The following is a 27141-nucleotide window of genomic DNA, read 5'->3' on the forward strand; positions in this document are numbered from 1 at the left end:
TTACACTACTGATATCAGATGCATACAAGCTTTCGATCTCCAATGAGAAGTCATGAATACTGGGTTTGACGTGTTTATGGATCAGCACGATTCTTATGTCCATCAATCTGTATTACTGTATTCTCTGGTTTTAGTGGTCCCCTGGGGTGGTTTCAGCTTCTCTGTCTTGAAATAATCATTCTAAAACTGGTATAGTTCTCACTTTGGTCTAAATGCCACCTTTGCCCATCTCTGGGCAGGGCATAACTGAATTAAAGTAAATCTTATCTATTTCTTATGTGCCTTCAGAAACTGCTAAGTCCTCTAAATCCTTGGCTTGGTAAGGAGTTAGCTTCTTTGAATTAAAGCAAAGCTAAACCCTTGTATGAAAACTGGAACTGTAGCCTTTTCTGTCAATAATTTATCAAGATGTGATTCTCTGCAATATGTTGATTGTGTGGAAGAGTTTTATTGGTTTATCACCAGTTTTAATAATGGCATTTTGGTTTTGTAAAGACAAAATGTTGATTTAAAAATCCTTTATCTCATTCCTCCATCATAATTGTTATCTTTCTCTTTCCTAAATTGCAAGCACGAACCATTTGATGGAGAGAATTAAAATATTTTGAAGTTTTTTGTCTTACTTCTTTTTTTCCACCTGCTATCAAGCTATATTTAAATGACAGCACGAAAAGCCTAATTAAAATACTAGCTCTTATTGTGTAAGCTCACTGGTGAGGAGTTTATGGTTTTATTAACCTTTTTGAAGAACTGATAAGAGTTGGCGTAATCATGTCATATGCATTAAGAACACTCATGACAGAACGCATTAATGGAAGTTATTTGAACATCAAAGTTTGCATTTTATGAGGTTCAAAAGAAGTAATTGGCAGCATATTTATTAAATAATGCATAGTCAATCAGCAACAAGCTTTAGGACTGATTTTGAATTGATCATACATTTTCCTCCTGCAGTTGATATAAGAATGATAACTGCAAAATGCCAAGACCTTTCCAGTACAATGCTTGTCAGATTTCCTTGATACCGCAAAGTGAAAACACAATTATTATATCTGCTTCAAGATGCTGCATGGACAAGGATGGGCATGCTAATTCTGTGTAGTAGTAAGGACAAGTTTTAACTTGGATAAAACAGCAGGAAGTCTTTCTCTCTCTGCAGTTTTTCATTTTCACAGTCCAGCTTTCATATGGCAGTGGGGAAAAAATACCCAGTTTGAGAAGGGCTATCTTCAAAATATTTGGATGGAATTAGAGAGCACTAGACATGGAGGGGAGAAGGGAGAGGTCTTTCTGTGTGCACCTTTCCGGGAAGAGCTTGATCATGCTCAACTTGTGTGGCATTCCCAAACCCGGGTTACATGCTGTGACTCTGTTACAGCCCTCAACCAGTTACTTAGCATATAAATAAAGAGGTAATCCTTTTCTACTTCCTGGACATATTGGGAAGCTAAAACTGTGTATTTTTCTGAGGCTTTCAGACCTATGTGATGTGCAACACCATATAAATATGTAGACAGTTATTATACAGTTCAGCACAAAACTTTCTTGTCACTGACCCCCCAAAAAGCTGAATAGATGGATGTTAAAAAATTTTAAGGAAGTATCTTACACTGAAAAGTTAAAAAAAAAAAAGTCCTTGCTTAAACTGTGGGACTGTTGTTGTCTTTGGTGCCAGGTGCCCACCAAGCCTCTGTATCACTGCCCCTCCTCAACAGGACCTGGGGAGAAAATATGATGAAAGGCTCGTGGGTTGAGATAAGGACAGGGAGATCACTTACCAATTACCCTCACAGGCGAAAGAGACTTGACTTGGGGAAAATTAATTTAACTTATTGTCAGTTAATCAGAGTAGGGTAATGAGAAATAAAAACTAAATCTTAAAAATGCCTTCCCCCTGCCCCTCCCTTCTTCCCAGGCTCAACTTCACTCCCAATTCCCTCTCCCTCCTCCCCCCTGAGCAGCACAGGGGGATGGGGAATGGGGGTTGTGGTCAGTTCATCACACCTTGTCTGTGCTGCTCTTTCCTCCTCAGAGGGAGGACTCCTCACACTCTTCCCCTGCTCCAGCGTGGGGTCCCTCTCATGGGAGGCAGTATTCCATGAACTTCTCCAACATGAGTCCTTTCCGTGGTCTAATGTTCTTCATGAACTGCTCCAGCATGTTTCGCTTCCACGGGGTACAGTCCTTCAGGAACAGACTGCTCCAGTGTGGGTCCCCCGTAGGCCACAAGTCCTGACAGCAAACCTGCTCCAGCATGGGCTCTCCACAGGCTTCAGCTTCCTTCAGGATACATTCACCTGCTCCAGTGTGGGGTCCTCCACAGGCTGCAGGTGGATATCTGCTACACCATTAACGTCCATGGGCTGCAGGGGGACAGCCTGCCTTACCATGATCTCCTCCAAGGGCTGCAGGGGAACCTTGTGTTCCAGTGCCTGGAGTACCTCCTCCTTGTCCTTCTTCACTGACCTTGGTGTCTGCAGAGTAGTTGCTCTCACATTTTCTCATTCCTCTCTCACAGCTGTTGCACAGCATTTTTACCCTTTTATGGATATATTGTCATAGAGCCCCTACCACCACCACTGATGGGCTCAGCTTTGGCCAGTGGCGGGTCTGTCTTGGAGCTGGCTGGCATTGGCTGTCTTGGGCATGGGGGCAGCTCCTGGCATCTTCTCGCAGAAGCCACCTGCACAGTTCCCCCCACACCAAAACCTTGCCATCTAAACCCAATAAAATATTCACATGCACTCTCGATTGAAGAGATAATTGACAGAAAGTAGTCAGGAACCTTAAATTGCACGAAGATTGGTTTCAGACAGTTGAATCCCCATTTATATCCCAGAGTGATGCAGGCCTGCAATTTTCAAAGACTGCCTAACCTTACAGAAGTCTGGGTCTACTTCAAATGATTAACTTCATTTGCCCACATATATTCTCACAGGGCTCGTTTGGTGAAATGGGTGGCTGTCGCTTAAGAAATGTGATGTGACTGAGATTTAGGTAGAAGAGCCTAAGGACTTGGGTGTTCTAGGACTGTGAGCAACAGCATCAAGGAAACAGTCACTGAACATATGCTACATATCTTTCTTTTGGGGCTGTGCCTCCCTGCAGCAGGAGGAGAGGGCTTTTGGACACGTTGAAGGATGTGCAGGCGGAAGCCAGAGTCTGGTTCATCAGTGGGCTGGAAGGGAGGATCGTCTCTTCTCCAAGACTGTTTTCACCGTGCCTTTTATTTTTGTATTCCCATATTAATCTACCTATGGCCTAATTGAGATGCATGCATCCACTAACCTCAAAGAGCTAATGGGCCAGATCTTGAGTGGATGAAGTTGTCTGACATTGGCTGTTTGGTGGCCGTTTATACTCGGTGGAAGTGATAGACACTAACTTATGCGAACTGCATTAACTGACTTTATTTGGACATGGGAGCACCCAGAACATCATAAAAGCTGCTGGAGAATGAGAAGCCCCTGAAGTTAGGCAGATTTTGTCTGTCCTTATGCCTTCCTTAGTACTTGCGTCTCTCTGGTGAGTCTATTTGGCATCTCTCTGAGGCAGACTGGATCATGCCTTTGGAACCATAGATCTACAAAAGGCCACAGAAAGTCGTGTGCAATCCTGAGCTAGGATTGAATCCTACCAATGTACATTGGCAACATACAATGGCAGATGTACAGAGCAAGATATGTACAAGAACTATTTTTTTTATTATTTCAGCAAAAGGGATTTTACAGTAGCCATAGGTCTGCCTTAGCAGAAGGAAATATAATTTCAAGTAAGAATCATTTTGAAGCTGACCATCTGTAGGTAAACGGATCAGTTAGACATGCAGTTCATGGCAGGACAGTGCACGTTTTGTATCTCTTCTCTCCCAGGCTTCACAAGTTTATAGTAGTCTGTCTGATGCGAAATTGTAATTCTAGAGGGATGATTTTATGGTTAAGGCATTGGAAAAAAGCTCAAGCTTGACTCACAGTCAAGACTGGGTTTTCCTGTCTTCCTGTGTGACATTTAAAATAGGATTTGCCTGATTAAACACAGTTTCCTAGAAGACCTCAGGTGAATAGTGTTAAATGTGTGTGGCCTCTGGATGATACTCTATGAGAGCACAGATTTCCCTGTGTCCTATCAGCCAGATGTTTTAGACGCATGAAGGGGCTTCAAAGGGCTCTAGGCACCTATGTTTGGGAAACTGAGTCTTGTCTCTGATGTCCCTGTCTCTCATTTTTTCACGTGTTGAATGGGGACTGTAGTACTTCTCTGTCTATTAAGATGATGCGCTGTTGGAGTAGGGACTGTCTTTTCTGTGCATTTGTTCAGCATCTGCAACAGTGAAGTCCACAGATAATTACCTTTATACAGATATTTTTTACTGATTCCTCAAAATAAATATAAGCATTTCTGAGAGATGCACAGAATTACAAAATGAATCTGTTATTTATTTTGCCAGAATACTCCCTCAAGTAAACTGTCTTGCCAGCAAAAGAGCAGACTTCTACATGGGATAGGGGGAAGTAAAAGAAAGCTTTAACATTAAAAACAGATAACAATGAAGTACGTTTGGTTGGAAAAGAGTTCCATGTTGATTTGTAGTTTTATTTCCCCACTCACTAAGTCTTCCATTTTGTAACTATTTTTTTCAGACTCCAAGGAACTTTGGACTAATCTGGAATTTAAAACAGTGTCAAGGCAAGACTTTGTGCCTGTCTGTACATGAAGGCCAGTTCTTGTTGACCAAACTGTCCGTGTCACATGGCCAAACTTTCTATGTTAACTACTCTCTTGCAGTTAAATCCTGTGGGCTGACCTTGCAGTGTGGAAAGCTGCCTCCTAACATGTAGGAAACATTCACAGTTCTACAATGTGCTAATAATTTAAAGTAATAGGCATTCAGGCATTAACTTTATGCTTGGAGATGCTAAATTTGAGTGATGCTGTTCATTCACTTGACAAGTTATACATGTTAGAAAGCAGGGGGTAAAGAGAACATAAACTTAGAATGCCACCCTACAGTTGGAAAATGAATAGAAGCAGTAGAAATGCACATTAATGCATATTAATTTATTTTCTCTTGGTCTGTGAAGAAATAGGAACTTCACTCATCTCTTTGGCTGGAAGGAAGGTGGCTTGACCAACTCTTAAAAGAGGTGTAGTATTCATCTCCTCAGTGTAGTTGGTCACTGTGACTTTTGCAGTGGTTTTAAAGAGGTTAATTTCATTAGAATCACAGAATCATGGAGTTTTCAGAGTTGGAAGGGACCTCTAGACATCATCTAGTCAAACTCCCCTGCCAAAGCAGGATTGCCCAGAGCACATCACTCAGGACTGCATCCAGGCGGCTCTTGAAAATCTCCAGAGAAGGGGACTCCACAACCTCCCTGCACAGCCTGTGCCGGTGCTCTGTCACCCAAACCGTAAAGAAGTGTTCCCGTGTATTTGAACGGAACTTCCTGTGTTCTGACTTGTGCCCATTACCCCTCGTCCTGTCACTTGGAACCATTGAAAAGAGCCTGGCTCCATCCTCTTTCAACCCACCCTTTAGATACTTGTACGCCATAATAAGGTCTCCCCTCAGCCTTCTCTTCTCCAGGCTAAAGAGTCCCAGCTCTCTCAGCCTTCCCTCATAAGGGAGATGCTCCAAGCCCTTCATCATCTTAGTTGCCCTTCGCTGGACTCGCTCCAGCAGTTCCCTGTCCCTCTTGAACTGGGGAGCCCAAAACTGGACACAGTATTCCAGTTGTGGCCTCACCAGTGCAGAGTAGAGGGGGAGAATGACCTCCCTCGACCTACTGGCCACACTCTTCCCTATGCAGCCCAGGATTCCATTGGCCTTTTTGGCAACAAGGGCACATTGCTGAGCCATGGATAATTTACTGTCTACCACGACCCCCAGATCCTTCTCCACCGAGCTACTTCCCAGCAGGTCCGCCCCTAACCTATACTGGTGCTTTGCATTCTTCCTCCCCAGGTGCAGGACCTTGCACTTGCTTTTGTTGAACCTCATTAGGTTCTTCTCTGCCCAGCTCTCCAGCCTGTCCAGGTCACGCTGGATGGCAGCGCGGCCCTCTGGGGTGTCAGCCACCCCACCCAGTTTGGTATCATCAGCGATTCCTGAAAAGGTCCATACGTTAATCCATCTAAAAGTACCAGTATTTTAATTACTGCAGCATAATTACTTAATACCACTCTGGGTCAGTTTGGTAGAGAACATTACTTCAGAAGCCCTTAAGCAGTTGCAAAAACGTTTTAAATGAATCCTCCTTAAATCAGTCAGTGTTGTTAAGGCTCTTGTATGTTTTAAGGGAATTAAGTTTGGTTTGTTGTTAGTTTAAGCATTTACCTTACTGTATAAATTTATGTTATAGGATAAATACTTAATCTTTGACTTAAAATTCTCCTCCCATCACAGGCCTGTGGTCCAACCAGTCTAGTATTTTTTCTCCAGTATTAGTTGGATCACGTAAGGATGTCAAATGGTTTGAAGTAATCAGATCTAATACAAGTTGCAAACAGGCAGAGATTTTTTTCCCAGCCCACAGGAGTTGGTGATGTGTTGATACCTGAGGCTAAAGGGTTTATATCTTATTCTGAAAGTTTCAGGTGACAGCCTGAGCCACATAAACCAACGGCAAAATCCCCATTGATTTTTATTACCCTGGGACTAAGTGAATGCATTTAAAAAAATCAACAAACCAATTTTATCCTCATTCCGGTTATCTTTGTTAAGTATTTCATCTTTTGAGCATCTATTGTATCATCCAGCAGGAAGAGAATGAAGTTCTTGTCTTGTTAAATCCAGTGGCAAGGAGTTCCACGCGTTAATTGTGATTTCATTAGGAAAAATATTTTTATCCTCTTTTAAACAGCTTTCTTCTAGGTTTCATTGGTTTCCTTGTTGTTTTGGAGAAATGAAAGGGTGAAAACATGCTTTTTCTTTTTTCCGTTTCCTCTCCTTTATCTTGTAGAGCTTATGCCTTCCTTGTTTGTTCTATAGTTAGCAATTTCAGTTTCTTCAATCTATGTGTTGATGTTTCCATTCTTCTTACTTCTTTCAGAATATCTTCTCTTTCCTCTACGTTGAACGTGTCATGACAAAAATGGACATGGTATTCAACGTGGGGTTATCATCCTGACATAGCACAGGTTTATTTTCCGCGTCACCAGTTGTGCTCAGTGTTGGACTTTATGTGCTGTCCATGACAAAAGGTATATGTATTGTAAGAATGTCGGGGGTAAAGTCTTGCTCAAATATGCACACCAAAAGAGAAGACACCAGAAGTTTTGGGTCTGGTCTTTGTTTCCTGTACAGAGAGGCATAAAACTGAGCTTGACCCCTTCAGCTGTGATTTTACTTTAGTCTGGAACTGCTGTGTGCAGCAAGCATAAAATAACCTGACAGTGATATCCATACATTTCTAATGATTTTTGTTTACTAAAATTTCTTATCCTCTAATTAGCTGGAAGGATTATGATCCTTTGATAGCAAGCACTGCTTTGATGTCATAAAACCAAAACAGTAAAAAATATTATACAGGTATTTCATAATATCATCTGATATCTTTCTAACCCCGAATGTGAAGTAACCCAAAGACAGTTCTTTTTGATGAATAACGGAAGTTCAAAAGCTTTTTCTTAATTTATAAGATACATTACACAGAAATCTTCCTTCTGCTGCTTCAGTTATCTTTTATCTTGATTATGGTTGACGTTTTTAGGGTACAAGGCACTGTAGTTAGGAGGATAATTTTAAATTCTCTATGAGGTGCTGCAGTTTGGCTCTGAGTTATATGGGAGACAGTTTGAAGTCAGAGCACTGTATTATTTTTCCATTGCAGCTACCGTGTACCTCATGCAGCCTGATTAGGGCAATGAAGCTTTGAAAGACAAAACAGTGAAGAACGAAAACATTGCAGTGCTTTACAAAGCGAAGGGCAGGAACAGGTTGTCAATCCACCTTCTTTATTTCTCCTGTGAATTCATTTAAAATTTAATACAGTACAAAGTATTGCAAAACATTCATTTGCTGGGAGAACCTGGGCGAGGGAAGGGTTGCATCGCTTGAGTAACTCCTCTTGATTGTGTGCGGGTCACAGAAGAGCCCCCACCCTGGAACCCCTCGCATGTTTGTCTGTTGGACACAGAGATTTGGATTTGTTTGGGCCAAAAGTATCTTATTTTGCTTAGTCTTCCTGGTTTTTGTGTACATTTAAGCTTTGACAACCCTCCCATATGCAGACTAGATAACACATAGAATTCTTTACTTGGCATCCCTCATCTGGCTCTTCTGCTTACTTAAAAACAAGGTAGGAAAGAGAATGTAATATCTTCCACAGCGTATTTTTTACTTTCAAAAATATTAATTGGATGCAGCTTTTCTTAGTTTAAAAGGGATAAAAGCGAGCTACAGTTTCAGTCATACTTTTTACCCTTTAGGCAAACTCTGTATAACTGCTGCCAAAATTAAATTAGGATCTGTACTTTCTTCCAGAATCTTTCCAGCTTATCTTTAGGTGAAACACTTACCGTAATAGGATTTGAAACAGAAGCTGAAAGCAAGTGTTTTTCCCAGTTCTGTCTTTTCATAAGTGTGACATGAGAAATTGCGTTCTAGTGTCGTGGTAAAGATACCCAACGTCTATTCCCATGTAAAGGTTGAGCAACCCGGTCTAGTGGGAGGTGTCCCTGCCAACAGCAGGGGGGTTGGACCTAGATGGTCTTTAAGGTCCCTTCCAACCTAGACCATTCTATGATTCTGTGATATCTTCAAGTGTATGAAAAACTGTCTTTAAATGTCTACTCTTATATTAGCAGTTGGTCTTTCAGTCTAAATGGCTTTCTGGCACCCTGTTCAGTACATCTTTGCAGTCTGAATGGAGTTTAAAAATCTTTGAAAAACAAGAGCGCTACTTTGAGCAGGATGTGGTTCGCTTTGGGGTGAGGAGGGGACGAGATCTGTCATCGATGACAGCAAAGCACAGAACAAAACATTTAACCAAATGATAAAGACTGATGCCATGGAACAGTATTTTTTTTTAAATGGCTGGCTAAAGTTTTGCTCACTGATCAGCACTTAAACACCTAAATAAACAGCCTGATTCCCAAAAGCATTCTTATAGCAGTAGATCTAACGACTCACATGAAATTAGCTTTAAAAAAACCAGGAGGCTTATTTGGGAGTCTTATGATAGGCTCCTTTCCCGACAATCTTGAATTGAAATTTTTATGATCGATAAGAATTTTATACTTATAAATTCTTCTCCAAGCTGGTACTGCTTTCCCACCCCCAGGCAGCACCGGCTGTGTGAGCAGGCATTTGCAGAGGCAGGCTCGGGTACCCGCCGGCGATCCTTGGTGTGGGGCTGCCCTTGCCACCCCCCGAGGACCTGCGGAGTCCCGTAACACTTTGATCATGTAATCTTTCAGCAACTTGAATCCACCAGAGTTTTGCAACAGGAGGGGAGAGGTTTCCAAAGACGGGCTGGGCGTTAGGGCAGCTGCATCCGTGCTGGCGGGGAGGTGGGACCCCATGGGTGCCTCCGTGCCATCCATCCCGGTGCCCATAGGAAGGGGACGTGGGGACCAGGGAAGTGTCTAGCACAGCCCTTTGGGTCCTTGGAGCGGTGTGCATCTCCTCCCCAGCCAAAACATCAACCTCCTCATGGAGGTTGTGCCTCATTTGTTGCAGTCACATAGTCTACCCCCTGTTCAATAGCACATGTTGTCTTGTAGCATCTGCATTAAAAACTGGATTCAAATTTATTTAATAGGTTGCCAGCTGTGTTTTAAGGTAACAGGAGCAGCTGGAAACAAGCAAGAAGCTGTTTCCAGTAGCCAGTTCTCTCACCACATAACGTCACCATCAGCTCTGCAAACCGCTACTGTGTCCTGGACCACGTTTTCAAAATCCTGAGTGATGGCATTCTTCATTTCATGCCCTCTAACTGCACTGTTCAATTTCTGAAATGAAGACAGGAGTGAGAAAAATAAGGCCTGTATCAAAGGACCAAGGCTTCAGTTTGTTGTAAATTAGCATCTTTCTATTAGTTGATGGAATTGGAAGCAAGCTGTGGAAATCCTTTTTTTTGACAAAAGACGCTATAAAAATGTGATATGTGCTTTTGTATTGCCAATTATTGTAAAAGCAAAATGCAACATTTTATAATAGAGCCTCTGCTTAATGCTGTTCTCTTTTTCTTTTTCCCTTCAAATCAGATATTTATCTTTGAGAATAACATCTATTACTGTGCCCATGTGGGGAAACAAGCCATCCGAGTGGTCTCCACAGGAAAGGAAGGTGTTATTTTCAATGGGCTCAGCGACTGGCTGTACGAAGGTAGGACATGACATTTAGGGCAGCAGTTAGTTATGAGTTTAAGTTACGCTCTAGATTTACAGAACTGGCTGGAATTAGACGTTCAGCATTGCTTTTCTGGGGAGTGGTGGACTACGGAGCTGAAAATCTGCTATTCCAAGTTTTCTGAAGTGCTGTACTGGAAATAATGTGAAATGATGTAAGAATTCTGTTTTCAGGCTGTTTTTCTTTCCCTTAGTTCAAAGGTAATAAATCACAAAGCTTTAATGAACAGAACTGCTTCATTATTTAATGGCACTGCAATCACTCATAGACATGACAGTTTTCAAGTCACAGAAAAGGACAGAAATGGGAACGGAAAGGGGTTTTATTTTAAAGGAAGAAGCGAGGAAACAATTTTACTTGATTGGTTGTTTTCAACATCACGAGGCGGGTCCTGGAAGCTGCCCAGGTCTTGCTACCTAAAAGTTTTCTAAAAGCAGACAGGTCCTCACAGTAATTGACTTCTTTGCCTTGAAAATGGGCCTGATGGGGTAGAGGGTCATCACTGGGGCACTGCTTTATTTTGGTCCTTTCAGCTGGCAAATGGCCCTTTAGGGATCTGTGGGCGGCTGCTTGCAAAATAATCTCACCTTCTCTGTGATCGCTTAGGAAAGGATCACAGCCATCCCCAGTTCTTTGGGGGGATGTTAGAGGCTTTAAGCTAAAAAATAATAGATACATATAAAACATATATATAACATGCACACAACCTGTATCTCTCTCTCTGTTGCTGGCTAATGCTGCCAGCAGTTTCTTCTCACAAGGATCCTGGTTTTGGGACCCAGCAGTGTCCTTTTCTTGTGACACAGTTTCCCTCTGAAGTCCCATTTCTTTCTGCAGGCCCCAGCACAGTCCCAAGCTTTTCCTACCTCTACAGCAAGAAGTCTCCAGATACATCTATTAAGTGCACCCTGTTGGCTGCTCCCAGTTTTCCTGAGGCGTAATGGAACGATATAGGTTGCAAGATGCCATTCACCATTCATTGGCGTAAAAATATGAAGCACTCTTTAAATTACTCTATATCACAGCTAAGCTGGGACTGTTGGGCTCAAAAGTGAGGGAATTAGAATAAATTATTTTGTTTGCCACTCCCAGAGAAGCTGGTCCCATAAATCAGCGTCCAAACTCATCAAACTCATCAGTGGGAAAATCTGGTAGAGGTTTAGATTACTTTTGATATTTAAATGTGTTTTTACACTGTACCACAGAATATTTGCAAGTGAATGACCTCCTTGTGAAGCACTTTGTAACCAGAGGAGTGGCTGAAAAGTTACAAAATGCAATTTTCTTTATTTTTTTCTTTATTTATGAATTTGTTGCTGAAGTTGTGGGCGGGCCTGTTGACCCTGTAGGTCAAACGAGCGTATTAGTACCCGTATTTTGCTGATAAACATCATTTAGTACATAGGGTCTTCTCGTAGAGTCTTGCACGCAGCACCATGCTGACAGGAGTTCGTCAAGCTGCTGAACTGCAAGCACGCCAGCAAGCCCGTGATGACACTTGTGTTTTGCTGACACATATTTTTACACAATTACGGGATTGCTCAGGCAATTTCTTGGCTGACATTGACTTTCAGGTTTGTCCTTTTATAATGAACTTTCTTGTTAACTTTATGTTAAGGTACTTGGATAAGAAATGAATTTATGATCAAAGCAACCTGATCTAGTTGAAGATGTCCCTCCTCTTTGCAAAGGAGGTTGGACTAGATGACCTTTTAAGGTCCCTTCCAACACAAAGTATTCTATGATTCTATGAAATACAAGTCTGGACATACCAAGCCAGGCTCTGGAACCCCTCTGAGCAGCACGTAGAGAGTAGGACTGCTGAACCTGCTGAACACTGGGAGTACGTTTTGAAGAAATTTGGATATATCATCCCTTTGGAAATGTCACTTTCTGTCCAAATACAGCTTATATTGAAATAAAAACTTCTCTTGCATCTCAAGCAAGGTGTAGAAGGACCCACAGGAAAACCTGAGATAAAAATGTTCCCAAGTAATGGGGTGTAGAATCCAAAATCAAATCTAGAGCTGGACTGTGTAAGCTGAGCTCCTTCTCCTGCACTGTGCCACTTGCGCAGTCCTCATGGAGGTAAACCTGGGACTGAAGTAAGGACTGAGGATTCATGGCAGACACTTGAACAAGCCGTGGGGCCACAGGATTGAACAGGTCTGCGGTGTTCAGATGTCAGCTCTCAGAATGCGTGGATGGATGGAGGGGGATCCCAGAAGAAATGGAATACTGTGTGGTGGTCAATGGGTAAGGACCACTGGCAGATGGACAATACCTCTTCAGCAGATTCTGTGGGAATTCAGGCATCGTCGTCAGGCTGAAGTTTTACCCCAGCAGCACTGGGATATTCTGCCAATGCACTGTTACTGGCACCTTTTTTATTTTTCCCCCCCAACTTCTCTCCTTTTCTTGGGTGCCACCAAAGAGGAGTCACCCAAGAAAAGGAGAGACTTTGGTGGCATAAACTGAGACAAATTTTTAAGTCCAAACTCACATGACTGGAATTGCCTGGTATCTGGGCAAGGAACGAAATTTGCCTCCTCAGGGCTATTTTTACTCTTCCCTCATTCCCACTGACGTTTGTAGCCGTGTCTTCCCCATCTCCTTCGCAGAGCTGGATGGGATCCTCAGACCCATGTTTGTTTGCACTGCCGCCGTCGCAGCGAGCTACCGGGATGGATGCTGAGCATATGTAGAAATCTCATTCCATCTGTGCAGCCATCTCCAGCAGATAGTCTGCAAAGGAGCTGCGAGAAGTGCTGAAACGGGATCACGGAGAGTTCAGCGCACTCCTCTTCCCTCGCGTGCTCTTTTTGTTGCTGAAGTTCACCACCTCCGGCAGTGGCAGCCGAGCCTCCCCGCAGCGCCCGCCGGGTTACTGTGACAGCTCATGACCTGCTTCTCACTTTCCCTCAATGCAGCACATACACACACCAAAAAAAAAAAAAAATCTTGATGTTTTCTATTTGAGGAAGCCGCTTTTTAAGGTCTTTTATCGCAATCGGCAAGAGCACATCAACAAAAATCCTCCCCTCCCTGTCTGAGAGCGGTCTGCAGAGCGCGCTCTGCGGATCGCCGTCCCAGCAGTGCCACCGTCCGGGGTAACTCCTGACACTTCATATGAATGGTAGACCCAGAGGGAACGCTTTTCTTCATAACGTGATTGCTTTTGTCACGACAGAATAGATGCACGGTACTATTAATCACAGGTTTTTACTAAGTCCGGAAGCAGAGCAGATCTAGAGTAGATTTGACAGGTTTTTTTTGCCCAGGAAAAATGCAGAAGTTCATTTCAATTCAAGTTAAGCTCTGCTTTTGTAAATCTGCCAAAGGGGAAAAAAATGTCTTCGAGGTATTTATGTTGATCTGTAGACTTTTGATAATATAGTGAAAAACATTTCAAATCAATCAGAGCTTAATCTACTTAGTGCATTTAGCTGGAAGGTTATAGATTGATACATAGATTACTGTAACATGAAAGCATAGATTAAACATGGCTTTTATTACTAAAATAAGCATTGACAATGTTTTCATAGTCTGACTTAACATTTTAGAGCTGTGCCTGATAGATTCTTACATTAAAATGGAGTGATATCCTATAAAAGAAAGTTTAAAGTTCTGCAGCTGAAACCGGCTAGGCATTTAAATGCATAGAACCAGCAAAGGGTGTTCTATTTTTTGGTTTCCTGTGTGATTGTTGTTGGTTTGAGAATATGTTGGTTGAGAATATGGGAATAATGAGGCTTAAAGATAATTTTAAAAGAAGTGGTGGTGTAGCACAAAATACTTTCAGAGTGATGGGATGAGAGTGCTTATACGTTCTTTATATATATAGTACTTTTATTAAAGTAATGTACATTTTAACAAGTAAAGTGCAGGTAAAATTCATTTCATTTAGGTACTTCGCTACAGCGCTCTTCAGACAGAAATGAAGTCTGTCATGGCGTAATTAAAGTACCTTCATTTGCTACCAGGCGCGTGGGGAGATTGTTCAGAAGCTGTGAGAAAGGGCGGCAGCGAGGGGCTCTGCCTGTGCGAGGCGGCCCCGTGACAAAGAGGAGGTTGGGATGTCCCTGTGCTGCAGTTTGGAAGCTCATCGAGTGCATTCGCGTTTGGGAGTGTGTGATGCTGAATCTTGAGGAATGGGGCAGGAGGACCTCCCTCCGCCCAGGCCTGCTGCTGCCAGATCGGGGGTACCCCAGCAGGGTCATTCAGGGTCCCTTTACGTGGCTCTGCTGAGCAGAACGGGGACCTTTCCTGGGCTGCACTGCTGTAAAGCCCTGGTGCGACCTCCTTTGAGCAAGTCTCTGTTCACAGATAGAGGTACGTGACTTCTGGAGAGCCACTTCGCTTCTTAGCATCCTCGCTTCTTGGAAATGACGGGGGAGCAGGACGCGACACAGTGGCGTGTGCTCCTGTCACCAGCGGGAGGGGAAGGAAGGGTTTTCACCTATAGATGGGCCTATCTCATCCATAGAGTGTGAAACTGAGGGTTTTCCTGCATGTCCCTTAGAAGCTATTTTGCAACTTGCTCTGCAGGACGCATTTTTGGTTTTTTAGGGATTTGGTTGCGAAAGGAAGCATTGCACCCGAGTTACTCCCTCGTCTCATGTCACTGTCAGAGCGATCAGAAGGGTTTGTCCTGTAAGTCTCTAAAGATCATCTCAAAGTGAGCATCCCCGTCCCAGACAGTCCCGACGCCGTGGCTGTGACGTCTCATCTGGACGTCTCCTCAGCCTCACGTCAGCGAGGGCCACACCTGGCAGCCCGGCACCAGCCCCAGCTCCCGCGGCACGCGTTTAAAACTCTTACGCAATGTGAGCTATACGTATCCATCGTTTAAAATTAATACTCTGCTCTGTTGAGCTCAACGCACAGCGGTGTTGCTATGCTTTATTTTTGGCTAGGGAGCAAGAGGAGGAGTGAAAAGAGACTCCTTTTCAGCAATGACTCGTATGCCTTATTAATCTTCATTCTGCCTGCATCTCGTGTTATCACCGACTGATCCTCTAATGTGACTTCGCAGTGACACCTGGCGGGAGAGGCCAGGATGTCGTCGTCATTAAGACAATGAAACTGCAGATTTTTTTGCTGCAAGATCTAGCGAAGGCTCCCAATTTCCCTTCACGTACATTTCCCCGAAACTCTCCCTGAGCTTATGGGAACTACACGTTCAGAGCTACTGCCTGATTCACGCTAATAGCGGTTCTGTTCCTTTTCTAGACTTTATAAAGAGAGGAAGGAGAACACAGTAATAAAGAAAAATCTTTTCCATAATTTAATCAGCATCTCACAAAAATCAGAGGGTATATTTAGAACATGTATGGCTGGTCTCGGAGGTGCAGTGCCTGGTAGCAGCTGCCAAATGAAATAGCAGTTATTTTGAGCAGTATCATTTGTGTTTACAGTATTTCAAGCATGTGAAGTAGATATATTTCTTAAGCTTAGGAGTGGCAATCCTGGGACTCTGGAAATGGTCTTAATTCTGGGAAAATGCTAGATAAGTCTGCTGAAACGGTGCCTTACCTAATTGGTCTGTGTGCTCAATTTTTCATCGTATAATAGAATGCTGAACTTCTGCTTGGAAACAGGAACTTTGATGATCGAATTATACCTGAATTTGGAAATGGACATTCATAATTAGGCTGAAAGCCAGTAACTCCTAAAATTCCTGCTCAGTGTCACCAAAGAAGGAGATCAGATATGCTAATATTTCACAGTGTAGGGCTAACCTTTCCCAGTAATTAGTAGCTCCGAGACCTGGTGGGGGAGGATGAGATTAAGAATTAGACTGAGTCATCACTGAATTTTTACTCTGGATAAATTAATCTCTTGCTAAGAGGATGCGAAAGCCAGGGCTCCAGGCAGTAAAAGGGACCAGCCCTGATCTGACTGCCAAAGATTCCTTTTTGACAAGATACACGAAGAATCGCTGGGACAGTGAATACAGATTCTTGTTTGTTTGTTTTTAAGAACTTTCACTTCTTCAGTCGCAGAGAAAATATTTCATGGAGGTGGATAAACTGCAGTTCTACACATCTGCTACGGGATAAAGGAGGTAGTGAAACACTTGGCGCTGGGAAATGGCCTCATATAGTGCCACAAATGCACCCAAGCCTACAAGTCACTAGTTTGTCCTCAAGTACACGCTGCTGTTATTCAGGGCTTTTGGGGAAGCTGTGTGGAATTTCTTCCCTCATTTCTGTGCTTGTTCAGGCGAGGTCATGAAGCCAGTGTGGTGCTTCAGTGACATTGTCACCATATTAAATTCTAAATATGAGCCAGCAGTGTGCCCAGGTTCAGTTTTGGGCCCCTCACTGCAAGAAAGACATTGAAGTGTTGGAGCGTGTCCAGAGAAGGCCACAAAGCTGGTGAGGGTCTGGAGCACAAGTCTTCTGAGGAGTGGCTGAGGGAAGTGGGGTTGTTTAGCCTGGAGCAAAGGAGGCTGAGGGGAGACCTTATCACCCTCTACAACTACCTGAAAGGAGGTTGGAACGAGGTGGGGGTCAGTCTCTTCTCCCAAGTAACAAGTGATAGGACAAGAGGAAATGGCCTCAAGTTGCACCAGGGGAGGTTTACGATGGATATTAGGAAAAATTTCTTCACCAACAGGGTTATCAAACATTGGAACAGGCTGCCCAGGGAAGTGGTGGAATCACCATCCTTGGAGCTATTTAAAAGACAGGTAGACGTGGTGCTGAGGGACATGGTTTAGTGGTGGTTTTGGCAGTGTTAGGTTGGTGGTTGGACTTGATGATCTTAAAGGTCCCTTCCAACCTAGACGATTCTATGATTCTAAAATAGAAAGCTTTCCTCTCTTTTGCATATTGGACATTATTCAGTGTTGCCCATTCAGCACGTGCAGCTGTTGCGTAGCACTTGGGGCTGTGCAATTCCCAGTTAGCCATTATTTAGCTGCCTCTTGAAAGTGTAGGTGACTATTTTTTGGTGCACCTTTATTTGCATGCTCACTTATACCAAATGTGCATAAAATCTGGCCATTTCAGTTGCATTCAAAATAAGAATGAAGAGCAGCTCTTGGCCTCAGCCACGTGTTTGAAGTGGGTATTTCCAGCGTACATAATTCTGTTGCAAGGATGATGAACTAGATGCAGCATTATTCTGCCTAATCCATGTTAAAGCACTGGAAAAGAGCTCCTTAAATTTTACCAGATCACTTCGTGAAAGGTTTTGTAGAAGTTTCCCAACCTTCTTGCTTTGGCGGAGGTTCCCCTGTCATAGGGAAGGAAGCTCGCATTAGAGATTGCATCACCAGGAGCAGCCTTCTGGCCCTTCTCATTTGGCTAAGGTCAGGGAAAATTGAACCATTTACAATGCACATTGCGAATGCCTGCCTAGAAATCAGCAAGCTCCTGAAAACTTTAAAATGTGCTGTTATCTGGACTGGCTTCAAAATCCAGCACCGCACCACGATAAACCTTGCCAGCTCTAGCCCAGTCTTTAACCTTCCCTTTCTGCAGAAGGTTGTTGTGAAGGGGGCTGCCAGCCAAACCCAACACCTGTCATCCTCTAATTTTTGGATCGCCGTCATTCAGGCTTCAGGACGGCTTTTGGAAGGAAAACAGAATGTTATTTACTGTGGTCAGTGATCTCCTTGGGGCGGTGGAAGGAAGCCAGATGTCTGTCCTGATGTCACTGGTTAGCCCGTGGCTGCCAGTTCTTTACATCAGGAGATGTACAGCGAGTGAGGCTGTTGGTGTTTGTGCTGAAGCTTGCATTCTCCTTCCACAGAGTTCCTATTTAAAAGGGCTTTTCTTTGGGAAAAGTTCTGAGCCAATCACCGTTGGATGATTTCTATATATGTACAGTAGTAGTAAAAATAAAAATGTCATATTCTGCTGTTGCCAGTATTTTCATCTTTTAAGGTAAGGCAACGCTCATCTGCATCGCAACAAATTGTGAGTGACTTGTTCAGGCCTGCTTGGCTACGTGATTAAAGAGATTATTGAAGTTTATATGAATCTTTTCCTGAAAATAGATTTGCAGTCTGTATAGCAAACACGAGAGCACAAATTGTGTTCGGTTACAGACGTTTAAATCCAGACTAAGTCTTTTGATCTCTGCAGATTTAGTTGAGATGTGCAAGTTCCCACAAAATTTAAGCAGCTGCTGTGGTAGAATCTCTTCTGTTTTCCACTGTTATTTTACTGCCACTGTTTTGTCAGGGATACAGTTACCTCCTCAATTACCTTATGTGAGAAAAGAGCTCCCCAGTTTGCAACCGAATTAAACCCAGTTGGTTAGCTCCTGCTCTGCTTAAGCAAGAGTATGGGAATAAAAGTGAAAAACTGACAAATAAAATACATAGAACAGTATCAGAGTATGAAAGTAGCACCTGGCAGGTATCTGAAAATAGATATTGCATCGCTGAGTCAAATGTTTCCAAAAAATGGTATATTAAAAAATTGTATAACAGAACTATTATGGTTTTCTGCTTGTACCTGAGTTCTGTTTCTCTGCACCGAATTCGTTACAGTAGCTTTGGGTTAAATACTCTGTTGGAGATCTGTGTCCCCATTTTCTGATCATATTGGTATTTTTAATAATTAATTAGTATACTAGCACTTTAAATATTACAAAATAGATTTTGACCTATGCCATGCTGATCTGAAGCCCGGATTAGAGTCCACAGAAGCTGGTAGTGGTGCCCTGGATCTGCAGCAGGGCGCTGAATGCCAGGGTCTTGCTGGAATATTCGTGCTTCATGTCCACTATCGGGGTTGCAAAGGAAATATCTTAGACATTATTTAATGGAAAAAAAAATAGTTTGAATGTTAGAGAGTATTTGCAAATTCACTCAAATCCGAGAGCTATGTTTTTGCTTCATAAAACCATATCTGTGGTTTAATGTGATAAAACACAGAGAATAATACACTCAGGTGATCAGGTTCACTGCGGATAAAACAAAAATGCATCATTTCTGTGTTGGTGGCTGTTACACACATAAGAGTCTTCCAGGCTGTAGAATGTTGTAGAAGATTAAAAGAATTGCACTGCATTAATTTGTATGAAAACTATGTACGTTGATATTAGGGGAAAATAAGTCTGTTCGGGTATGTTGCCCAGGGATACTGTAGGGATCTCTGTCCTGGGGGATTTTTAAGACTGAATTAGACAGATTTTTTTCATAGGTTGTTGAGACAAACATCAATCCTATTTCAGTGCAAGGGGGAGATTAGAAGATTTCTTGGGCTTCTTCTAGACCTACAATTACATGATTTTATGTATAGTTTTGATGGCTTTTTCTGATCTCTTTGCAGTTAGACATGTTGGCTCTGAGATTACAAAATCACTGGAGGAGCTTTTGGAATATCCCGTCAGAAGTTACAGAATACCTGCTTTTATATGCATTGGGGTAAATACACGTAGCCCTGCTTGCACAAGTGTAGGGAATGGAGCTCTCTATCATGATAAATTTACATTTGCCTCATTATTCCCCTGAGTGAAATTGGTGGTTTTCTTCTTCTGAGGGTGTCCATGAATTTTTTGTTGAAAAGCAGGTTTTAAAGTAAACAACCAATCTTAATATTTTTAAAGTGCAACAATCAAGAAGCGATTAAAAGGACAGAAAGAACATCCAAATGAAAAGACAGCTATAGGAGTTTTGTATTGGTGCGTAATTCCATCAATTTGACCTGAAAAGTAAATTTCTGTGGGTTTTTTCTTCCTTAGTGCAGCCTTGCTTACAGAAATTCAGGGGCCAGTGAAAAAACTACAAGCTGTTTGAATAGTTATCCTCTGGGTGGCTGCTCCTTGGCCTAAATAAAGAGTATCTGCCGTAAGAAGTAAAAAAAGCAAAAATAAACATACTCTGTCCAAATTAGAACGAGTGAAAGCTACGTGAAAGGGATGAAAATTCTGCTGAGATATGCGATTCTCGGTAGAGAGTTGGCCTATCCATTGTTGTAAAATAGCAGGAAAATCAAAAGAATATCAGAAGTGACAGAAGGCAGCTCATAATTTGTGTATGTCAGCTCTCCTAATGAAAAATAACCCATAAAATACAAAGAACCAAACTGAAGTGCTGTTAAAAAACTACAACTCCAAATCCTAATATCAGCTGGGAACCATCGGAGGTCGGAGCAGGTCTTTGAGTGGAAGAGCAGAGGAGGTAACGACCTGTGAAAGGCAAAGGGTGAGTTACTGCCCAGGGCTGGCTGGGGACAAGGGGTGCCCCCGCAGAGCTGAACTCCACTGCTTCCTCCAGCAGAACAGGCAGGAGGTTAAATCTTTCTACGTGAAAAATGACCTTCAGTATTCCTATCAGTGCTGCACGTGCTTGACATCGCATGAGGAATGGCAACCAACGTGCACAGGTCCTGGTACTGGGAAAACAGAGCTTTTTTTTTTTTTTGCACCAATTTTTCAGGCTATCAGCTCTCCGCTGGACCTCAGAGCTTTAGCACACGAGGGATGTGGGTGCTACAGTACAAGGTATTTTTCAAATTGGGACAAAGAATTCCGGTGGTGACTATAATGTTGATACCAACCAGGACATGGAGGTGACTCTGACTGGATTTTGCTTCAGGAGAACTGAAGAAATAGGGCAGATCTTAAAAGCGATCAAACTGACATACCAGCAGTTCTAAAAGATAAAGCATCCAGGGATTATACCACCCTCAACACCCAATTAGTTTATGTTGCTATAAGTAACTACCATATGGCGTAGCTTCTGCACCAGCTGTTTTCCAGTCTTCAATGGGTACAGGTCTACAGGGGAAACTATGCTACAGAGTTAACAGTAATTAGAAAAGTGGAGGAAAATAGCATATTTTAAAGATGATCTTAAAACTTTCAGATGGGTAAGTAGTAAAATACAAGTGGCCGGGGATGCGTTGGCGGTTGTGTGCCAGGCTGGGGGTACGAGCTGCCCGCAAACACCACGTGTCTGCAGCGGGGTGGGCTGCAGTGGTTACAGCTGCTCCTGGTCTGCAGAGGTGGAAAGCGGCCAACGTGGGACAGCAGGAACCAAATCCAGGTGGATGGCAGAAACCCTTAATCACGTCCTGGTCTCCTGGGATGAGAGCTGAGGACGTCGGGGACCAAGCAACGCTGTTAACCGGTGGGAGATGTTCCCTTCAAACCCGTGGGAAACAACGGCAGGCGCTGCTCCGACCTGGCACCCTGCTTCTGCCTCCCTGCAGCCCTCACCCACATCCGCGGGGGTTTCTTAGGGTCTGGAGGTGGGGTGATACATCCCAAGCCAGGTTTCATTGCCCACCAAGGCAGAGCCAGACCATGGCTGCCACACCAGGGATGAGACAGAGGAATAAACCAGTGCTGCTACATTTCCTTAGGTCTGCAGCCACCAGCAAGAACAGCAGCAACCGCTTATGTTTTCCCCAGCCTCTTTGCCTGCTTTCCATCGCAAATTGTGTTTCCTACTTTGAGAAATATTTCCATGGCACAGCTTGGCCACGCGGAGCTGGATTTGATGCTGTTCTTCCCCGTTCTTTTCTTCTAAAGGGATCATGGCCATTTCTGTGTTCACCTGGGTCATCGTGGTGATGGATGATCACAGCCAGTGCTGAACTGTTCAGTTTGTGCTACCAGCTTGATAAGCTATTGTTTGCGTACCAGAAAATTATGATTAGACTACCTTTTTTTTCCCTTGGTTTTGTTTTTTTTTTTTTTTTTTCTGGCTAATGACTGAAAGTTTGTTGTGCTCTAATCCCCATCCATAAGAAGTTTTAAGACCGCGGAAGTTCTTGTACATCGCTCTGCACTGGAAAACTGTAGTCTATTGTTTTGAATTACATCAAAGAGCACGGCAACAAAAAATGCTGCTAAGAGATAAATCCTGTAATTTATTTTAATTATTTAAAATTCTTCTTATTAACAAATTCCTTCATTTTGGATTTTGAAGGACTCTCTTTTAACTTCTAAAGTATTTTTGAGATTTTGACGACAGGAAGTATTGTATAGTACCAAAGAAAACTAAGTGCTTTGTGGTTTTATCCACAAAATTTCCTGTGATGTAGCTGGGTCTCCTAGATGGTTTTGCAACCGTAGTGGCCACATGGATGTAAGCCACACCAAGAAAACTTTCACTCGTCGTCTCACCTGGTACTGATTATACAGCGAAGGGCAACCTCTGCAGTCTGTCGGGCAGAGTATTTGCATTCCAGTCTATTAGCAGAAAAATATTTCCCATAATTCACACAAACGTGCTAGAAAAGTAGATGTAAAATTCACAATTACCATCTCATCTAGTATGTACAATATCCTGAGTTATATACTAGATCCAGAGAAAAAATATACAGTTAAGCAGAAGTTGATACCTCTAACAAATGTATATGTTCCTTAAACTTCTCTGAGTTTTGCTTCAAGACTTTGGGGTTTTTTTGAGTGTTTCTACTGACTCTTATAGTACTGTATTCTTGAATATAACCGTTTGAGCCTTAAATCTGTGATGCCTGGGCTAGGGACCAGAGAATGACACCTTTCTGCTGAGACTGGTAATAGTTATGTTCCAGTCTGAAAAGTATCAACACTTTTTCAAAAACGCAGAAAAAATTTACATCGTACTTTAGATGTAGACTATCTCTACAGACTGATTCTAAAATGAAATAATAACAGATAGGTTGGGTTGTTGTTTTTTTTTTTTATTTTCTCAGTAGCACCGTCATTTAAAATGAAGACTACAAGTTTACTCCTTAGTGTTGTTTACAAAGGCCTGATCTCTCATGTCTCCCCTTTTCTTATGCATCTGTAATTCCTTTCCAGGCTGAATCTTCTCCTGTTTGTTTGTTTGTTTGTTTGTTTGTTTTTAATTGTTATGGTTTTTATGTAAATATCCCTAATTTTTCTTTTTTTTTGTTTGTCATGTATTATTTTTAAGCTGGTTTTAAATCATTTACAACTCTTTTCTTTTTTTTTTTTTTTTTTTTTTTCCCCCCAATTCCAATCAGGCAACAAAAGCAACATGGACTAGAGGAGAAAGGTACTGTCTTGGAGGGAGAGAGTTAATCCAGAAAGACATATGAATGTGTGTTGGCAAAAAGGAATAATTCCAGAGAGGTCCTCAAAACTTCATTAGAGATCAGAGAAACATGCAATATTGCATTAGCTGAAAGGAAAACTCTTATATAACAGGGTTTAACGTCCTTGGAAATGTTGCAGAGTTTATTTGAAAAATAAACCCAACAATACTCTATTAAATTTATAGAGGAAATGGAAAGCAGAAACTCAGAAGGCTGTAATTGCCACCTACAAATATAATCATTAGAGCGAGTAAGAAGTAATGAAGGAGGAAATCAGAAGCGACTCACCTCCTTAGCGGGAAGGTGGAAGTCCTATTGCCACCGTGTGGTGAGACCACGGAGAGCCGGGAGCAGCGGGCTTCGCTGCCAGGGTTCACGCAGGCGAAGGGTACCGCGAACTGTCAGGAATCGGCACGATTTGCCAAAAAAATATAGTGCGCAAATAGCATCCCGATTGAAAAGCAATGCGAGATGAAATCCCATTTTGCTTTTGATTGGTGGGTACGGTGGGTTCTTCGGTGGTGTGTTTGGGGGGACTTGAATTTTAATTCAAAACTCTGTTGTATGAAATATTCAGTGGAAAAGAAAAGTGAGCAGAGTGCAGGAAAGAATAAAAAAAAAATTCTCTTTTTAAAATGAGGTCATTTATAAGCTTTTATGAGTACAAAAATCCATCGTTCTGGTACCTATCCTCTTGAAATTATCTCCAAAGTTTCTGCATGAATTTTTATTTTTCTCAAATTCTTCTGAAAATCCTGGGATACTTCCCAGTTCCATCACATACAGAAATATAAGCCTTAATGTTTCACAAAGAACTTTTTAGAGCACGCTCTATAGAAACATAATTATTCTTCCAATAGGAAGTCTTCCAGTTCTGCCTGAAGCAGGATTTGGGATTCACGAAAGTGTGTCAGCTTGTTCTTTCCCCCCCCAACTTTAGATCGTAATTCTCCGTGACGTGACAACTGGTTGCTGTAGAAATTATTAGGATTCAAGAGCATGATTTCACAGCCTGAATCGGATGAGCTTTTCACAATCCCTTTTCTGATCAGATTAACTCTGGCCCCTGAGCTGACCCGCAGCCAAGGAGAGCTGCGCAAACCTCTCCGGCACAACCCTCCCAGACCAGGGTTTGCTGATGGCCTCGCTTCAGAGAGGTCTCTCCTGCTCCACTGCAAGACCCATTTCTTCTGCTTCAGTGTAGCATGGACCTTTCTCTCGTCTCTAATGTGTGTAACATCACTTGCACGGGGTTGTTCGTGTGTCAGTGTAACAAAGCGCTTAAACTTTATGCTAAATACAGGGGTCGCCTTTGTAAGAACAGCTCTTCTCCTTAGCACCCACTTCTTGTAGCTGAAAGACAAGGATGAGATTAAATGTGCATCACAGATGACGCCCAGATGTATCTCTTGGTACATGTCTAATTGCAACCTTCACTGAGGCAATTATTCTGTCTTGATCTTAATGCCTTTTGCAACCATCAATTAATAAAACTTCACGTAATGTCCTGGTAGAACAGGAATTATCGCCATTTTTTTAGAAACAGGCAAACTGAGGCACAAATATTGACCTGGTTTTAGATGAGGCAGGAGAAATGAGGACACAAAACTGTGGTGAGAGTCCCACCTTGGCCACTAGACGCCAAATAAAATGCAGAGGATTGCACAAGCCAGATCTGGCTGTTCTCAGCACATTCCTGGGATCGTTCCTGGCACAGACCCGTGGCAGGTCCCCTTCAGGGTTGGTCACAGGCCATGAGGGATGCGTGACTGGAGAGATGCCTCTTCATGGGTCACCATGCAGGCGGGCTGCGCTGTTCCCAAGTGATTTCAACAGGAGCAGGAGCCTTGCCAACCCACGGGGCACCCTACGAGCAGAAGGCAAACGCTGTTGAAGGTGTTCTGCTCTATGGAGGGGCTGACCGGCTCTCACCTGACTTACAAATCCCAGAAAATAGGAGCAAATCACTTCAGTCCTTCCCTTTTTACACATATGACTCACAAGCATTTGCCTCCTACATTAGTTTTGCTTTTCCTCAAAGTTGAGTCATTGTCTTGTATTTGATTTAACAACAATAGCAGCAAAAAAAAAAAAAAAAATCAGTGTCGAGGTTTGCTACTGCGTAAGACTAGATCAAAAGCAATTCTTTAAAGGAGGCTTTCAAGATAGCTAGATTAAAGATTTGGGAAACTGGTAAGAAATCGAACTGAAGAAAAACAGCTCCTAAAAGCAAAACATTATGTTTTCATGCTATTGTGCTTTTAAAATTGAAGGCAAGAGTCTGAAAACAGACATTGAAATAAATCTTACTTGATGGGAATTATCTGGAGATCATTGTATTTATTGCATTTGTTTTGATTTTCCAGTCTCTGCCTCAGACTGTAGGCACAGAGATGACTTTAAAGATTCGATATCTCATTTTAAAAATTAAACTTCGCTTGGTTATTGAGCTGACCCACACTAACCTGGAGACTGTTACGTATTCATGAGAATAGGACAGGAGGTAAGAGCTGTGTCCCCAATAGCTTAACGATTTCAGGTGCGATAACTGAGGCTGTGCTGCCCCTCGGAGGAACGGCACAAAGTTGCAGCACATGGGAGGGAAAGGATTAATTACGGTGTTTTAAAATTACCGTGTTTTTTTCTCCCCCTCCTCTCTACCCTTCTCCCCAAACACCCTGTGTGTTGCCCGGAGGTCTATATGTGTGGAGGTTCTTGATAAGGGTCTCAAAGCCCTCTGATTTAGCACATCTTGCCCAGATTGTATCATGAGCGATGATACCCTGGAGAAATCATTTTGCAGCCAAATGTAAGTATTTTAGAAACCTTTCCTGCTTCTTGGCTCTTTTCTCTAATATTTGGCATCTGGAGCAGCTGTGGAGGTCTCATCAGCTACTGAGGATTAAAAAAACCTGGTGGGGTGGGAAGGTCAGGAGAAGGTTCAGGGAGTTGATGTATTTATTGTCCAGCACTATGGAGCAGGGAGCAGTTTGGGAATTTCCCTGTGGATTTGCCCATTTTAGCCAGGTCTGTCAGAGAAGCTGCTGCTCCGGCTCATAGGTACCACTGAGAAACACCAGACCTGGAGTAGCGGTGGGAGTAGTTGGCGCCCCTCTGCTGGTACGGCTCAAGCGACAAACAAGAAGTTCCCTTCTGCCCACTCACAAACATGAGTTTCTTTTAATAACCCCTTTCTTAGGGAAGCTGGACTCATTATGTTATGTTGTTTGAGTAAGAACACCACAAGTCTGCGTATGGGGCGTCTCTTGTTTAAGAGCCGCCCTATGAATTTGGGGTGTCTGCTTTTGACCTTGCTAGTGAGAAGAATTTGCGGTGGATGCTGCCCTGGCAAATAGCGAACCAGGAAAGCCTGGCATGCATCAGAAGTGTTTCGGTGCTTTTGTGGGGTTTGAAAATGATGCAAGAAAGAATAAAAAGCCCCAAAAGGAGAAAAGATAACTTCAACAGGGTTGTCCTGGCTCTGTTAGCAGAGAGCGTGTGGTGCCAGATGAGAGGTGGAAGTAGTAAGACAGAAATGCAGAGGTAACAACAATTTTCTTCCAGTGTGAGCTGCCGTTCGGAAGTGTTGTAATACATGATCTACTCATTAGCGAGGCCCAAGATTATCTTTAATGAGCAGATCACAGAACACACCACTGCTGAATGGTGCCTCAGCCTGAAGGGAAGTTGCAGGGGGAGTGGAGGAGCCAAGAGGTACGTTTCCCTCCGTCCCACTGAGCCTTCACAAGGGCCACTGCCGAATGCAGTCCTGGC

The 27141-nt window shown here is 42.9% G+C and overlaps 1 protein-coding gene across 1 annotated transcript in view; it reads left to right on the forward strand.

Moving 5' to 3' along the window:
* DPP6 (dipeptidyl peptidase like 6) overlaps positions 1-27141 on the forward strand; it is a gene marked incomplete at its 5' end in the record, with an annotated part of 441826 nt that overhangs the window by 342763 nt on the left and 71922 nt on the right. The window contains one exon of the mRNA XM_082479426.1: positions 10210-10330. Within this exon, the coding sequence (XP_082335552.1) occupies positions 10210-10330 (121 nt within the window). The remainder of the gene's footprint in view (positions 1-10209; positions 10331-27141) is intronic.

The sequence above is a fragment of the Vanellus vanellus genome (assembly GCF_965231255.1).
Source record: "Vanellus vanellus genome assembly, chromosome: 2".
Lineage (NCBI taxonomy): Eukaryota > Metazoa > Chordata > Aves > Charadriiformes > Charadriidae > Vanellus > Vanellus vanellus.